We start from the raw sequence: 16,603 nt of genomic DNA, 5'->3' as shown, positions 1-16,603 counted from the left end.
CTTGTAAACACCCATCTTGGGAGTCATGCTTAATAAGATTTTCATGACCTCTTTTGTTACAGAGACATCCTCTTTCTTTCAGGCCTTTTGCATAGATGCACGTTTTTCATTATTCCATTTCTGAATGCATTATGGTTCCTGTAGTTCCTGCCCATTTTTGCAGACAGAGGGAAAGCAAGCTGAGATCTGTAATTCAGTGATCAGTGAGGGCACTGCTTGGCTTCATGGGGTTAAGGAGCTGGCTGGTGTACCTCACAGGCTGCTGCTGCACTCCATCGCAGCTGGATTTGTGGAGTTATTTTAGTGTATTTTTCTTAGTGTATGGTATGAATCATGCAGCAAAGGGTTTTGCTTTTATTACTGAAAAAAAATTAATTCTCAATTAAAACTTGAACCCCAAAGAATTCAGAATGTTAAATTGATGTGGCAACCTGTGGATGCTGCGATTGACTCTGGCTCACATACCTGGCGAGCAGAAGGAGGAGCTGTGACATGGGACAGTAGCCAACTCTGCACTTGGAGTGTGGGGCTCTGGGGGCTGTCTGCAGCTTTCCATCCTCTGCTCATTGAGAGTAATTCTGACCGGGTTTCAAATCGATACTCATTTTCCTCAGTTTCCTCATTTACTTGGGTTGCCCTGGCAATTCGTTTCTGTCAGTTTGTAGCTTCTAAATTCGAGCAAGCAACAGCTGTGAAAACAACTATTCTAAAATGTCCTATAATTCTACTGTCTTGTAAGTCAGTACAGTAGTAACTAGACTGTGCTGTGAAAAAAGCAACATTTTGATTACTGAAATAAAATCTACAAGGCATATGTTCAAAGCTAGAGATATTTCCATGTCGTTTTGATAATTTGAAAATTTCCAAGGAAGGAGAATGCAGTCTCCGTACTAAGAACATCCATTACTGACAGAGAGAGGTGAAATTAGTTATAAACTCTTTAATTTTATGAAATATCTCAAAAATGTTTCTGTGATATAATTCTGATATTCTTGATGCTGCACTATAAGATGCTGTGTAAATTCCTACCTAGTAACTCCAAGTCCTTCTCTACTGTGAAATTGGCTGTGATAGGTGATTGGTAAAGATAGTTAATACATATGTAATTAGTATTTTTATTTAGGTAAGCATAAATTCCATTTGTTTTGGGGAGACATGAGAAAAAACCTGTTACTCCTGTAACCACCTTAACATCAATTATGAAACTTTAGTTTTGCTAATTTTTTTTAATTAGTAGTTTTTATCTAATGTTTTTGACTTCTTTAGTATATTACCTTCTTTAAACAATAAACATCACTTTTTTATTAGGTATCAAAGTGAAACAATTTTCCTGACACAATGAGAAAACTGTAAGGAATGTTTTTATCAGTGTGTCAATCTATCTGCTGTCAAATTGCAAAGAGGAGAAAGCTGCTGCAAGCTATTAACAGCCTGGTTCTACAGGAAAGTTAAATTCTGAATGAGAAGTTTTCCTTGCTCTTATCCCAGATTAAGTGGGAGGAGAAATGCTTGAAAATGCTTATTTTCAATTCTGTGTCACTGTGTGTGGAGTAGCTACTCTAAGAGAAAACCAGACTGCCAACTCTTTTAGCAGTCTGAGAGCTGAATTTCTTCCTTGGAAATCAGAATCATATCAGAGGTATGGATAAAGAAATTATGCTGAATGTAGGGCATCAGCCATATTATCTATGGCATTAAATTATATCACTGGATTTATCAGTGGGTGGGTATTTGTGTCAAATGTATAGAGAGATGAGTTTCTGGTATGCTTCAGAAGATAATCTGTGATTTCAGATGACCAAAAAAAAGTTACTGTTCAGGCTTTTTTAGTTGCACAAACTCTTCAAAGATCAAGAAACATACGTCTGTAAAAACATGCTTGGGTTATTGAGACTTCCTTTAGATGAATTGTAAGCCTTTTGACTGAAATTTTCATGGCTTTGTAACACGTGCTGGAAAAGCAGAAAGCAAAATACTTCTGAGAAGTAATCCCAACTTCTTGTTACACATAGAAATTCTCATGCTGTGGCAGTGGTGGTGATTTGCAGGCTCTCTCACCCCAAGATGATGTGATCCAGGTGGTGGCTGCCTCTCCCAAGAGTCCAGCAAGGGAATGGTGGCCCTTCCACTTCCAGCCCCGTTTTTCCTGCTGAAACCAGCCCCCAGCACTGGTGTGGGTGCTATTGAATATTCCACACTAAAGCTTCACCTCCTTTTTCTGTAACTGTAACGCTCAGACGCAGACACCTCTGGGAGGCAGGTTTTGGCACTTGGAAAAAGGAGGGATTTGGCCGGATGGTAAAGAGAAAAGTGCTTTGGTTCTGAATTATGCTTTATCCCACTAGCCCGTGTTTCTGTTGCCTATTCAGTGGCCCAGGAGCTCATAAGCAGAACAAGCTTTTTAAAGTCCTCTTCCATGTGCCTTTAGGATGTCTAGTAGGTACTTGTAAAAATAATTCTCATACCCCATACTGATGTATGGTTAGAGCAGAGGTATTTGTTCTGTCTTTGATAGGAGCATGACTGAGAGGAGAGGCATGTATGGCCCAAGGGGAAATTTTAGGCTTGCTGTAAGGTTTCATTATCTGCTGAAAGGTGTTGGGAAAGCGCGTGATTAATACTTTTGGAGAAGGGTTTGAGAGGGACAGTCACAGAAGATAGCCTATGCGTGTGGGGGAGTGTGTATTTTATGTATCAGTGTGTGTTTGTAAGGAAGAGGTAAAAAGTCTGAAATTTTTATTGTAGCTAACAAGGGTGAACTTGTTTAGAAGCTTTTTTTTTCCCTGAAGATTTTTGTCTGAATTTAGCAAATATCTTGAAAAGGCAGGTGTGATTACCTGAGAATACCACTCCCATTCAATCAGTGCTGTTTAGGAACAAAAAAGTAGCTTGGAGGTTGGGAAAAATACAGTTAGAAGAGAGAGAAGTGAATGCTTGTCAGTTCCATCAGACCAAAATTTGACAAAGGCCTTTGATACTTGATTACTTAAGAAAACTTTTTGAAGTTAACTGTGCTCACTTGCTCATAATGTACAAGGATGCAGCTGGCAATTTTGTGTCGTACAAATAATCGAATACTGATTAATTAAAGCTGCCTTGGGTCATGTAATTTTTATTTGGTAAAATGGCAATGTGCATCTAATGTATTACAAATGTAGTCAAATAGATTATTTGTTAATCAAAAATTAAAGCAGAGGGAATTTTCCTTTAATTATTTGACACCACAAAACTTGTGGGGTAGAGATGTACTGGTTCCATGAATTGGAAAGTTTAAAAGTTGCATTGGATGACTTTCGTTTATCTCCATCTTTCTTATTTTTGTAGGAAATTCCACTTATCTGGATGACCACGGACCACCCCCTCAAAAGGTAAGCTGCTGTTATTTTGTATTTGCTTTATCCTTACTTAGTTGGCTTTTGTTTCTGACTCATTGTATGTTTACTTGTGTGTCAAGCAACTCTGCTGAGTTTACATCAACAGCATGTGGCCTTTCCCACTTTTTACCCCGCAGATGTTTTCAGATGTTTGTAAGTAACTTGGGTTAAAATGCATTATGCTAATGGAATTTTTCTCATTGAGTCAAGGGAGATAGGGATTTAGTGGTTTTATCTGTCAGCACTTTCATGCAAAAAACCAACACCACAGTTGTAACTCATCTGGCAGGTGAAGATGGCCTTTGGCTGGCAGCATTTTCTGGAACTTGGGTTCTGCTGCAAAAACAATACTTGAAGCAGGTTAGTAGGATAAATTTAATGAATGTGAGTTATGAGCCCTTGTTTAGGAATAAGGTTCACTGTTCCTATCATATGGGACTGTGCTGCATAAGCTTTTCCCCTATGTCATCATGGCACCTCATGACATTTCAGGTTAGGAAGGGCAATGTGATAGTTTCTTCAAGAGGAAAAAAGTGGAAATAGGCATTTAGGGTCTCCTGATTTGTTTTTCTTTGTTTTACCCTGTGTTGGTTTGTTCTCTAAACAGATTTGTTACTATATTATGCCTGTCTTTCCAGCCTGCTAGAGTTCCTTTTGCACAGCACAGACCTGTACTGAAAGGGCAGATTATCTCACTTTTGTGGCCCACCATGGATGCTAGTGCAGCAGGTGACAGTGAGTAGTTAGAGAAGGGGTGGGTGTGAGGACCCACTACCTCTCGTTGTAGGTTGTAGCCCTCCCTCATCTCTGTTCAGCTAACCATGAAGTCACATCCTGAGCCACAGGCCTTGAGTTGAAGTGATCAACCACATGTGTGCACCTGTGTGGTAAAACAGTTGGCTTCTGATCAGCAGGAGGAGGATAATGTGGAAAGCAATTCCACTTAGCTTAGTTATTAGTGAAAACAGACAGAAATCTGGGTTTTTTCACCTTTTTTTCCTGGGCAACAAAATCTGCAATTTTCAGCTGACATGCGAGTATTTGTACTTGTTAAAGTTCAGATGGCTCACTTGGAGGAATGATGTGCATTTGATTTTCTTCCTGTCAAGAAAAATTGCTCAATTACAAAAGTAAATGGATGTAGACAGAAGCGACGAAATCAACCTGTTGTGTTTATCATTGCAAACTGAGATAGGACACAGGTGGTTCTAAGGCTAAACAAATGCTTCACACTAAAATCTGTTTAGTGCTCTCTGCTTCTTTTAAAATACTTTTTTTTTCTTTTTTAATTTAGTACCAGCTGCTTCTCTTGTCCAGGAGTACAGCAGGCTGCATGAAATAATTACATTTGTTGTGTCTTCACAGTGAGCACTCTGCTTTAAGACTAAAGCAATGCTTATTCCAAACCTGTATTTCTCATGCTTGCATTAGCATTCAGAAATGATAAGCTGTTCTCGTAAGGAAAAGGCTTCCATCTAGATAAGAGTTTTTAACCTTGAAAACTTTATTCAGATTGTGGTACTTTTTCTTCAGGAATTTTGCATTACTCGTTAATGGTGCTGTGGATAGGATCCATACTCCCATGGGCAGTAGCAATTGGACAGATTTATCCAACCCAGACACTTCTCTGTTTACACTGTGAAAATATCTTTTGCCTGTCTAAACATGTAATTTTGGGCCATGTTCACATAGCCTCATCCAGCTGCAGCTCAATTGTCTGTAGAAAGGACAGCTGAATAGAAATCTCCACAACTGGTTGGTTGTGTAGATACTCTTTGATTAGCTACCTGCAGTCAGTGAAGTTTGTGGCCTTCCTCTGTAATCATCCTCACTCCTGGAAACTTGATGAAAAGCTCAGCAGAGTAAGAGGCTATATAGGATTGTGTAAGTTAAAAGTATTTTTGCTTTTTGAAGTATTTGCCCATGTTTCAAAAACATTGATAAAATATGGATAATTTTGATCATCCCTTGGACAAACCTGCCTATTCTTTAGTCGCTTGCTTTTCTTGTTTTGTTTTTTATTCCTCTGATCAAAATATGGGTGGGGATTGATAGATCCCCAGATAATTCCTGGTATTTGCTTGAGATCATGTTTTGAACTAAGATGCTCTTGCTTTGTAAGTCTCATGCATTGCATTTTTTGGCTAAGTGTAGTTATTTACCTTCTTACGGCTTCATATCTGAACTGTGAACTCTGTGGGTGTGAGTGAAATTCACTGTAATTGTCATTATCTTTCAAGTAGCCTCCATTCACATGACTTGATAGCTGCCTTTGTTTAAACTAACAGATGGTTAAGGTCTATGCATGCTTTAATTCAACATACAAAAAGGCATCAGAAGAAATCAATCCTGACTCCAACATTTAAAATATTTCATTATAAAATGCTGAAATGCTAGAAGTGGAGATAATGAACAACAGTGCATTGCCTGAGGTTGAAATGACTGGTAGCTAATATGGGCAGTGTGTAGTTAGCTGTAGGGGAAGGCCACCAGCAGTTGATACACACTGGACCGTAGCTGTTTTGCAGAGTACATTCCAGTGTTTGTAGGAAATCATATTAGTTTTGGATCTTTGTCATGGCTAGGTGCCAGAGGTTTGGATTTTTTTAAATACCTGTGTGGGGTTTTTTTTCCCCAGTGGAAGAGCTGAAAATAGCACTTGTTCTCTGAATAAGGAATTAGCATCATCACATTTCAGGAGAACAGGATACTGGTCTGTGTTTTTCAGATAAAGGTAGCAGCAACAATTTTCTCAGTGCAAGCAAAGAATGAAAGCCTGGCTCATTTCTGTTCTTAAGCATTGCTGATGTGGTTCTGATTCTTCTTGAAGACCAGGTGTGACAGCTTTTATGGTGTTCCCCAGTAAAGGTTTACTTGACTGTTGAAGATTAGTAGTGGTTATCCTTGCCAGTGTTATGGAGGTAATGTGTCTAGGTGTGGTGGTTTGGTCCTGGCTGGAGGCCAGGCACCCACCAAACCCTCTCTGTCTCTCCCATCCTCAGCTAGACAGGAGAGAGAAAATATAGCAGAAGGCTCATGAGCTAAGGACAAGCAGACATCACTCACCAATTATAGTCATGGGCAAAACATTCACCTTGGAGAAATTAATTGAATTTGCTGCCAATCAAAATCAGTAGGATAATGAGAAGTAAAACAAATCTTAAAACACCTTCCCCCACCTCTCCTCCCTTCCAACTTAACTTTATTCCCAATTCCCTACCTCTGTCCCACCAGCAGCACAGGGAGTGGGGATTAGAAACATGTTGTTTCTGCCTCTGCTTCCTCCTCAGGGAGAGGAGGCCTTCTCCCTCTCCAGTGCACAAGCCCTCCGATGGGAGACAGCCCTCCAGTGTGAGTCCTTGCCACGGGCTTCAGTTCTTCATCAACTGTTCAAATGTGGATTCCTTCCACGGGGTGCAGTTCTTCAGAAGCAGACTGATCCAGCCAGCATGGGTCCCCCCTGGAGTCACTAAGTCCTGCTGAGAAACCTTTTCTTCTCTCCAAGAGTCAACATGTCCTTCCAGGAACCTCCATGGGTTACAGGTGGACCTGTGCTCCTCTGTGGACCTCCATGGGCTCCAGGGGCACAGCTGCTTCCCCATGGTCTTCACAATGGGCTACAGGGGAATGTCATCTTGGGCATGTGGAGCATCTCCTCCCCCTCTTTCTTCATGTACCTGGATGACTGCAGGGCTGTTCCTCTCACACGTTCTCATGCCTCTTTTCTCTGGCCACAAATTACTTCTGCACAATAACATTTTTTCCTTCTTAAAAATATGTTATCTCAGAGACAATACTACCATTCCTCATTGGCTTGGCCTTGGCCAGCAGTGGGTCTGTCTAGGAGGCAGCTGGTGTTGGTTTCATTGGACATGGGAGAAACTTCTGGCAGCTTCTCATAGAAGCCACTCCTGCAGTCCCCTCAGTAGTAGCAGAACTTTGCCATGTATACCCAATGCACAAACATTGGCCACTCTTCTTTGGTCCTTAGGCACCAAAGACTTCAGAAGATGGACTAATCCTTGACTGTTCATGAGTTCTGAGACAGATCTCTGTGTGCTTCTCTGCAGGTAGATGCAACCTCCAGTAGCCCTAGCATACCTCTGGTGTTTCTGGTGTTAGTATGTGACAGATAGAAAGGGAATGCATTTGAGCAAAACAGCCACTGCTGGTGATTCTACACTGCCAGTGAAAGTTGACTCTTTCCTATTTCAAATCTCTGTCTGACTTCCTCCTGGCTTTTTGGTTTTTTTTTAGATAAGTGTCTGAAAGCATAAATTTTACAAAGTTTGCTAAGTGATAATTTGTTTATCCTTTTTCTGTAGATTGATGTTTAAGTGAGGCCTTGGTTTTCAAAAACACCTTTGAAATGGATGTGCGTTAATGGCTGATGGTGTTCACTGGATATATTTCATGCCTGAGCATTTCTGCAAATAAAGTGGGTGTATTTTGTTCCAGTATTTAGACCAGCCATTTCCTTATCAGATCGTCCCAAGATTTTTTTGTTCCATCCAAGATGGTGAAACTGACCTTGGAGGACAAATGATACGAACTTTATCAGACCTACAGTTGTTCTTGATTGAAAGCTTTTTCCTGAGAACTTGGCAAGAGCATCAAGATATGTCCCTGTTTCAGCAGAAATGACATATATTTGTGGGGGAGCTGTGCACATAGCACACAGATAAATTACACTGAAGTAGTCTATTCTCCTTTTCTTGATGGTTTTCCCTTGGGTTGCCTGTCATGGACCCAGTATATCTTTTGGCAGCTGCTTAGGTGTCAGCAAGACACTATGCTTAGCATGTGTGACAGTGCTTCAAAGCTTTAAATGAATACAAAAATGGATGGGGGTCAGGATCAGGTCAAAATGAATCTAAATAAGAGGCATACACAAAATAAATTTTATCTGATTTTATTGGTTTAAAGCTGGAAAGTGGATAAGTATTCTTTTCTCCATTCTTTCAGTTCTTAGCTAGTAATTATGTGGTAATTGTTCTTGTTTTTCTTATGGAGCATAGCACAATGGAATATACCATATACCATAGCATAATAGAATCATTTGGAAAAGTCCTCTAAGATCATTGAGACCAATTGTTAACTTAGCCAACACTGTGTTCACCACTGTGGGAAAGGTAGCAGAATCCTTGCGTGGACTTTGGTGAGTCATACTGTACCCAGTCCTAGACCCTCTCCATTGTCAACTAGATTATTTATTCTTTTTTATTTGACTTTAAATCTTACTGAAATATTATTTCAGCATTGTCCCCTTTACACTTGAGTTTTTATGTTCATCAGGTTTGTGCTAGTTTTATTTTTTCCTAGTATTTGATAGCAGCATTAAGACATTAAGATAACGGCTTAGAGCTGTGTATTTTTTTAGTTTTTTAGTTTTGATTCTCTATTTTTTAGTGGATACTTCATGCTTCATTTGAACTAGTGTTTTAGTTCTAGCTATCCCTTATGAGAACATGGTTTTAACCCTTCAGCTCTCTACAGTCTTGAGTGATTGATTTGTTAGGGATAAAGTGCTTGATTTAAAGTCAGCCAAACAAACAAAGGACCAATTAAAAAATAAACAAAAAACCAACCAACTCCACAACACTTAGAACCAAGCAAGATTTGTTTTCTTTTACATATATGCTTACTAGGGATTTTAAGAGCATGAATAGTAGTGTTGTTTTTGATAGAGTTGAAACTGTCTATTTAGCTTTAATTGAAAAATGAGCAGATAATCTTTAAAGTAATCCTTCCAGGACAGGCTAGGAAAGATTTCAGTGATTTAAAAAATATTCTATCCTGCTTATAAAATGAAGACTTGAGATTATTGTGCAGTGTACAAATTTTCAGCTAGCACAAATCATCAGAATTTAGCAACACTAAAATAGAGTAAGTAATTTCCTACGGTTACCAGGCTTAGTACTTGGCTGATAAAATACGAAGAGAGAATTCAACAAGTGCCTTAACCACAAAGATCCTTTTTAGAGTTTGAAGCAGTTTTACAGTAAAACTGAGCTTTTAGGCTTAGTACAGTCAATAAAATACTATGATTTAAAAAACCCATAAATCATTTTTCCGCTTCCCTCTGTTTACTAGAAGCAGTGTGTTGTGGTTTAACCCAGCCAGCAACCAAGCCCCACATGGCCACTCACTCTCCCACCAGCAGGACTGGGGAGAAAACGTGAAGGATAAAAGGTAAAACATTCATGAGCTGAGATAATGACAGTTTAATAGGGAAATCAAAAGCCACACACACAAGTAAAGCAAAGCAAGGGATTAATTCACAGCTTCCCATGGGCAGGCAGGTGTTCAGCCACCTCCAGGAGAGCCGGGCCCCACCACACGTAACAGTGACTTCAGGAAGACAAGCCCTGTCACTCCAAATATCCCTCCTTCCTCCTTCTTCTCCCCGCTTTATATACTCAACATGATGTCATGTGGTCTGGAACATCCCTTTAGATATCCCAGCTGGGGTCAGCTATCCGGGTGTATCTCCTTCCAATTCCCAGGCACCCTCAATCTACTTGCCAAAATAAAAGCACAGAAGACCTTGGCTCTGTGTAAGGCCTGGTCAGCAATAATAAAAAGTCTCTATATTATAACAGAGTATCTCTATATTTATGCTGTGTTCAGCACAAATCCAAAACAGCCCCATAATAGCCACTGTAAAGAAAATTAACTCTACCCTAGCTAAAACTAGCATACAGTATAAAATATTTGTAGAATAATTGGTTTATGTTCTTTTTAAACTGTGTTTTCATTCCTTGTAAATGACAGTATCTCAAGGGAAGAAAAATCTGGTTTTTACAGAGTATTACCCCATTGTCTGTTATTCATAATTCTTTGCAGTTCTGCTGAAGCAGGTGGTGAATGATACAGCACTGTAATAGTATGGAAATATAGCCAAAGGCTGGAATTGAATCTCTACTATTAAGTGTGAATTGGATCATAAAAATATATGAATTATACTGGAGCACTAATTTGTTTGTTTTGTTCACTTTAATTTATTGTTCAAGAATCTTAAGGATAAAACAATCACTTGATTCCATGATTTATCAAAATAGATATGATTACTTACTTTTTAATACAACTTCAGTTTATAGCATATCAGAAAGTTGTTGATATGGGGAGGCTGACTGATCATAAATGGAACTACAGAGAGACTTGGGAAATTAAAGCCAGATTGCCTGTCACAAGAAGATAAATCTGTGAGGGTTTCTGTGCATGCTGATGTCTTGCAAAAATTTAAACAGTAGTGAGCTGGATTTTTACTAAGCCTGACATTTGCAGCCCTTAAATTTTAAAAGACTTAGACAGTGGGTATGCAGGTTTTGTGACTACTGCAGTAGTCTGTAGTTTTTATCTAATTTCAAAGATGGTTGGAAAATATTTTGCCTTTTGGTTGGTACTTTAATTGTCATGCTGTGTGTGTGCTTAAAGGTGAATCTTGCTTATCTCTGGCATTAACCCAGCAACCTACCCAGTATTACCCAAAATAGAAAAAAATCTAATATCACCAAATTTTCAACCTGTAGGTTTTGTTCTATGTCACACATTGTAGCTAAAGTAGTACACAAGGCATAATCACGATTTCTGAAGCTAGTAAAGCTCTGTGCTTTCACTGAAACTTAGGACATAATCCATTCTGAGATGATCTTTGTTCACCTGCAAATAATCTATGCAGATTATTACACAGCAGATGAATATCTCTCAGAGATTACGGTTTTAGATTTCCAGCTGTCTAGTACATTCTTCTTCCTTTCCTTCTTTTCATGATTGGAAGATATTAATAAACTAGCATAGTATATGTTACAGGTCATGGCAACTCAATCATAACTGCCTTCATTACATTTTTATTAAGAAGTGGTGGATTATAATACCAATGTCCAATTGCAGCTGGGTCTGGATGACCTAAACCTTCAGTGGAAAAACAAATATCTGCCATTCTGCATAGACATAACATGACAGAGGATCTTTTGAGTGACAAAATGATTTGGTTAATCTTGCTGAGCCTTGAGGCTCTGTTGAGTATCACTCAGGTTTCTACCACATGTCTTATATTTGTTAATGGTATTCTTAAATCCTGAACTGAAGGAATTTTCATAGCTCTGATGTTTGAAGGAAAAAAAAATCTGAAACTTGGGATGCTGGGGAGTCTTACAAAACCGAAAAAACAACCACCAAATAAGAATTCTAGTATAATTTTGAAAGCCTCATGATTTTGAAGATGAGCTGATAGGTCCTGCCAGTCTTCTACTCGGGCTTTAAGAAAGGATAAAGTTTAATTCAGGAAACTGTAAATAGGAGTGAAGTACTCTGGTAAGGGCCATAAGCTTTAATCCGATAGGAGATTGTGAACATGCCTACATGTGGTCAGGAGCAGAGTCAAAGCATCAGGCAAAGAGGACAGGGCTTTGTGGCTGGGCTGAAGAAGTCAGTGTGGGAGTGGCAGTATTGTGGTGATTAAGGTGAAGGAGTTTGGGCAAGGTAATTCTTACCACAGCACCTACAGCATCCTGACGTCCTGAGGAGTGTGGAGGCCTTTGTGGCTGGCACTACTGGGGATTTCCAGTAGATGCAAGGAGAGCCTCCATCTGTTAAAATGGAAAGGAGTCATGCCCTGGTCAGCAGGAATGAGGTTTGGTTTTCCTCTGATCAAGTCACATTAATAATTTCAAAGTGCAGAAGAGTGAAATGGGAGCACTTGATGCTGGCCTCCTCTGTTACTGACTCTGTTGTGCCATCTTCAGTACCACAAGATCCATTTGTGGTTCAGGACATGGTTTGTAAAGGAAAGTATTTTGGGTATTTAAGTAATTTTATTGATTTCTGCTGAGCTCTGGTTCTGCTGGAAGAGTTGGATAGCAGCATGTTGTCCTTCCTGTAGGTGCTTCTTGGTGTTGTTACTTCCGAGTAAAGAGACCGTGCCATGAACTAGATTTTAATCTGTTCCCTGCAGGAGCTGTGGAAGGAACTCCCTTTGAGTTCCTGCTAGCATGCAGAGCAAGAGCACCTCAGAGACAGCTCATTGGTGACAGCATGTGGGTTACAGTCCAGCAGAACTGGCCTGTTTTACAAAATTTCAATCTAATTATGGCTATAAACAACCTTTCTTTCATACTGTGATTGGCTTATGAAGTGTCTGTGCAAAGTACAGTGGAAAAGACAAGCACACTATAGACTATAAAATAGAGTGTGGAGTTACTGAAAGGGAGCCTGAAGTAAAGGGCAAACTGAAACTCAGCATGACAGTCCTTGGCAATGGTGATTGCACTAGCTGCAGCCCAGTCAATAGTCAACCACAATAGCTACCAGAGTTAAACCTGAATGTGAAGAAAGACAAGTGCATGCAGAGGAATACATTATTCAGTCTGCCACTCACCACATTCAAATCCAGTATTATTGGCTCCCAGGGTGAATTTCTGACTGTTACATTGGAAGGATAGAAGCAACCGTAAGGTACTGAGGTTACTTAAGGGAATGCCAGTGCTGTGAAGTATTATAAAAAGTTTTAAAACCAGGCTTAGTTACTTAATATCTCTCATTTTACAAGTATCCAATATAAACATGTGGGTTGGATGTGATAGGATTTACTACTTAAACAGAGAATAACTGTGCCAGTGTGTTCTGAGCACATCACAGAATGTACACAACCCTGGGCTCTGAAGGAAAAACGGCAATTTTAAACTTTACAGTTCCAAGATACATATAACATGATGCTGCTCTGGAGGTAAAATCAGTCTTGCACAAATTCTGCAGCTTAAGGGGTTTTTGATATTGCATGTTAAACCTTCTAGTGGAAAATGGGGTAATTGAAGTGACACTAAAATTCTTAACCTACCTGACCTCATGCTAATTCTCTCCACAAATACCAGTATCATGTTCTTAGATAATTCGTCTGCTTTATCTTCTTACAAGGTAGGTGCCTACCAGAAAGATAACTTCCACAATGTGATTAACTTAAAAAGAGAAAAATATACTGCTTTTCATAAGAAAGCTAATGAGGGTCTTCCAGTTCTTTTTCTGTTGTAATCTGGATTCACTCATGTAGGGTAAAGAAGAAAAAGAGCAATAGCTTTGATCCCTCTGCATCTATAGTAGTGACAGTACCATATTCTTTGATGCTTCCAAACTCTGGCCTGAGATGTATTAAAAAGAGAGATCTCCAAGACATGAACAGAAACTGTTCAGTTCTCCTTGGCACCAGGGATACAAGATACAGCACTGTATCTGATTTTGGTCCCAAAAGAGGTGAACAAGTTGTAAACTGCAGAGGAAACCAAGAATTCAGAAGAGGTTGAAAAGCGTGCTATGTTAATAAGGGCCAAAAGGAAAACATTTAATTAGTCTAGAGATGGTAGTTGTACCCCATCCCAAAGCAATTATCCATTTAGGAGGGTGATTCCCTGTCACCTGCTTCATCCCTGGAAGGAGCTGGAACTGAGCTGCCATCACTTAAGTGCAAGTGAGTGTTGCTGGGTGATGAAAGCCAGGAGTGCCACTCACACCTCCAGAGGCTGCCTAATATCAGTGAGTACCTGAAAATGCTGAGTGAACAGAGCATGTGCTCTCTACCAGCCTGTTTGATGTGGTATACATGTGCTGAGTTTGAATGTTGCTGTGTTGCTGTAACTTCACATGCCTGAAATAAACCTGATTCTGCACTCCCTGTGGTGTGGGGAGTTTGTGCAGCAGATGGGAGGTGCAGGGGTTTTGCTCTGCTGCAACCTGTTGTTGTAGACGAGTAAATGAGGTGTAAGGTATAAGATGAGCGAACACAAATATGTTGACAAGATGCATCCAAAACTTTGAACATTAGAAACTAGATCTTTGTCCTTTTCTTTGTAACTTTCCCAGACTGTTATTGATGTTATTGTTGTTTCTATAGCTACAGTATATTGTAATAGGACCTGATGGGAGACTTAATGGGAATACTTGTCTATGCTTTGAACTCAGTTCTTTTTAGATTTGTAAGTGTGCAGTGCTTCTTCACAGGAAAATTACTGCAAGTTTTGATTTTGGCTACACAAATCTGTCTTGTGGGACACATCAGGGACCATAGGCTTTGGCAAACACTTCATAGTAACACTTTTCTTTAGTCTTAATAAATTCGAGGACTGTCTACAACCAAGTTTCCTTTTGCTCTGTGCTTTCTGGTGCTCTGTGCTTATGTTTTCAATTTAGCTTGGTACTTAGGGATGTTGAACCATGAGAGAACACATTTTGACTTAGTCTTCCAAATATGTCATCTGTCTAACAGATGAAATGCATTGTTTGTGGTGATGAGGGAGGAAGTCACCCTTTTTCAATTAAATTAGTTTCTTAATGAGAATGCAACAGAAGAATATTCTGTTTCTTCTTCTGCCTTATTTTCAATGCTTTGCTACAGCTATACGGCATTTAAACTTTGAAAACAAACAAATTTAATTTTTACCTTTTCTTGTGGTTTTCTTCTTTTTTCTTCGGGTATATTTTCAGTGACCTGTAGAGATGACCATGCTGTCTGGTCTGCTTTAGAGTTGATTAATTCAAAAATCTTGTCTCTGTCTAGCATCACTACACTCTACAGGTGACTGTTTTTATAACTGGAACTGTGTGGTTTAGATGGGGAAGAAGGATTCCAGCTATATTTTGTTTACTCCCTTCTTCATCCTTCAGTCGTGTTTTCTGCTGACATAACTTTGTGTTAGCAACTTTTCATTGTGATTGCTTTAAAAGTGAGCAAGTTGATACTTGTTTGAAATGAGATTTTTGAGCAGCAGTTCCTGAACTTAATTTTGGAAGGCTTTCTCTTAGTGGCCTTTGAGTTTGTCATTAAAGACCATGGCAGACTTGTGAAAAACTTCAGTTGAAAAGAGCATCCAATGTATCTAAGATCTCAAAGCTGATGACTGAATTATCTGATCTGTCTTCATGAAATCCACAATGTGAGAACAGATATTCTCTGTAAATCATAGAAGATTAATTAAAAACTAAATGCATGGTGGGTAAAAAAATACTGGAACAAGTTGTGTAAGAAAAGCTTCAGGCAGCATGGAAGGATGTGCCTTCTAACATGCCATGTATAATTTTTGAGAACACTGGAGAAAGAAGAGAGGCACTGGAGAGAAATGGGCTTCTGACAGCTGTCAGTTTTGTAGTTACTTTATGAGTATCATCCTCCTCTCATGAGTCAAATGGGCCATTCCTTTGACCAATTAAGCCATTTTTTAAATTCTTATAATTCTGTCTCAGTTGGACAGGAAAAGAAAATTAAGAGGTTGGACTGGGAGGGTGTAATGCTGTATAAAGATATGCTAGCAAATGTTGCATTGTTTCCACAATCTTATCAGTACTTTGTGTGTTATTGGCCTTACTCACCTGATAAACATGGAGCACTGCCTGACCACAGGGTAATGTCTGCTCAGAAAGGAGAAGCCAGTTCTGGCATCTGCTTCTGGCCCCACTTGTGTGTAGGGACAGGGGTCACTTACTTGCAGGAGATGTGAATAAAGTATCCACTGTACTCCTGAAATGAGTCAGAGACTGACACCTGGGCAACTTGTACCTGGACTGGGAGATTTTTGGCAAATGGGCAAAATTGTAATGGATTTGTCTCAGTAAAAGTGGAATAATTTAGGCCTATGATTGAATCCCTACATTGCTGATGCTACAAGTAATTATCCAGCCTAAATTTTTTTTTATGGTGCAAGGATTTATCTGCAGACAAAGCCCCCACTGAAGATGAAAGACTGGGTGTTTGTCAGATTATGTCTTGAATGACTCCTTTTCTGAGACTGGCAGACCTCTCTGCAGAGGTACTTGACGGTCATTTTCTGTAATGCAAGTTCATTTGGGTCTAAACTTGCTTTTTCTTCTTGATTTCATTTCACGGTGGTTATTCTGTAACTGTGAAACAAACAAAAAAACCCTGTTTGAACTGACAAGTAAATTGTCATATAACTTTCCAAACTCTTGGAGAGAGCTGTTGTAATTATACTGTGGGTTTTACTTTTTTATGGCTGTAAGTGCTAATTTGTGTAACTCTAAAGTGAATTATATGTTTGAATTGTTTATATCACCTCTGGGCTTTGATAGAGTGCTCAACAAAGTCACTCTGCAATTATTTTGCAGTTGTGTGTATTGTTACATGAATATCAAGTTGACAGAGCATCATCTCAACAGTTAGTCAGTCTACATGATACCTACTCTTAGCTAATAAGTAATAATAGAATGTAATCCAATTAGCATTT

General features: G+C 39.3%; 1 protein-coding gene across 1 annotated transcript in view; it reads left to right on the top strand.

Annotated features, from left to right (window-relative positions):
* Positions 1 to 16,603, top strand: part of UST (uronyl 2-sulfotransferase) — a 153,155-nt gene that overhangs the window by 52,109 nt on the left and 84,443 nt on the right. Inside the window, exon 2 of the mRNA XM_074537561.1 lies at positions 3,325 to 3,368. Coding sequence (XP_074393662.1) covers positions 3,325 to 3,368 — 44 coding nt within the window. The remainder of the gene's footprint in view (positions 1 to 3,324; positions 3,369 to 16,603) is intronic.

This window comes from Zonotrichia albicollis, chromosome 3 (genome assembly GCF_047830755.1).
Source record: "Zonotrichia albicollis isolate bZonAlb1 chromosome 3, bZonAlb1.hap1, whole genome shotgun sequence".
In the NCBI taxonomy this organism is placed as follows: Eukaryota; Metazoa; Chordata; class Aves; order Passeriformes; family Passerellidae; genus Zonotrichia; species Zonotrichia albicollis.
The sequence above is the reverse complement of the archived record's forward strand: the minus strand, read 5'-3'. Positions and strand labels throughout refer to the sequence as shown.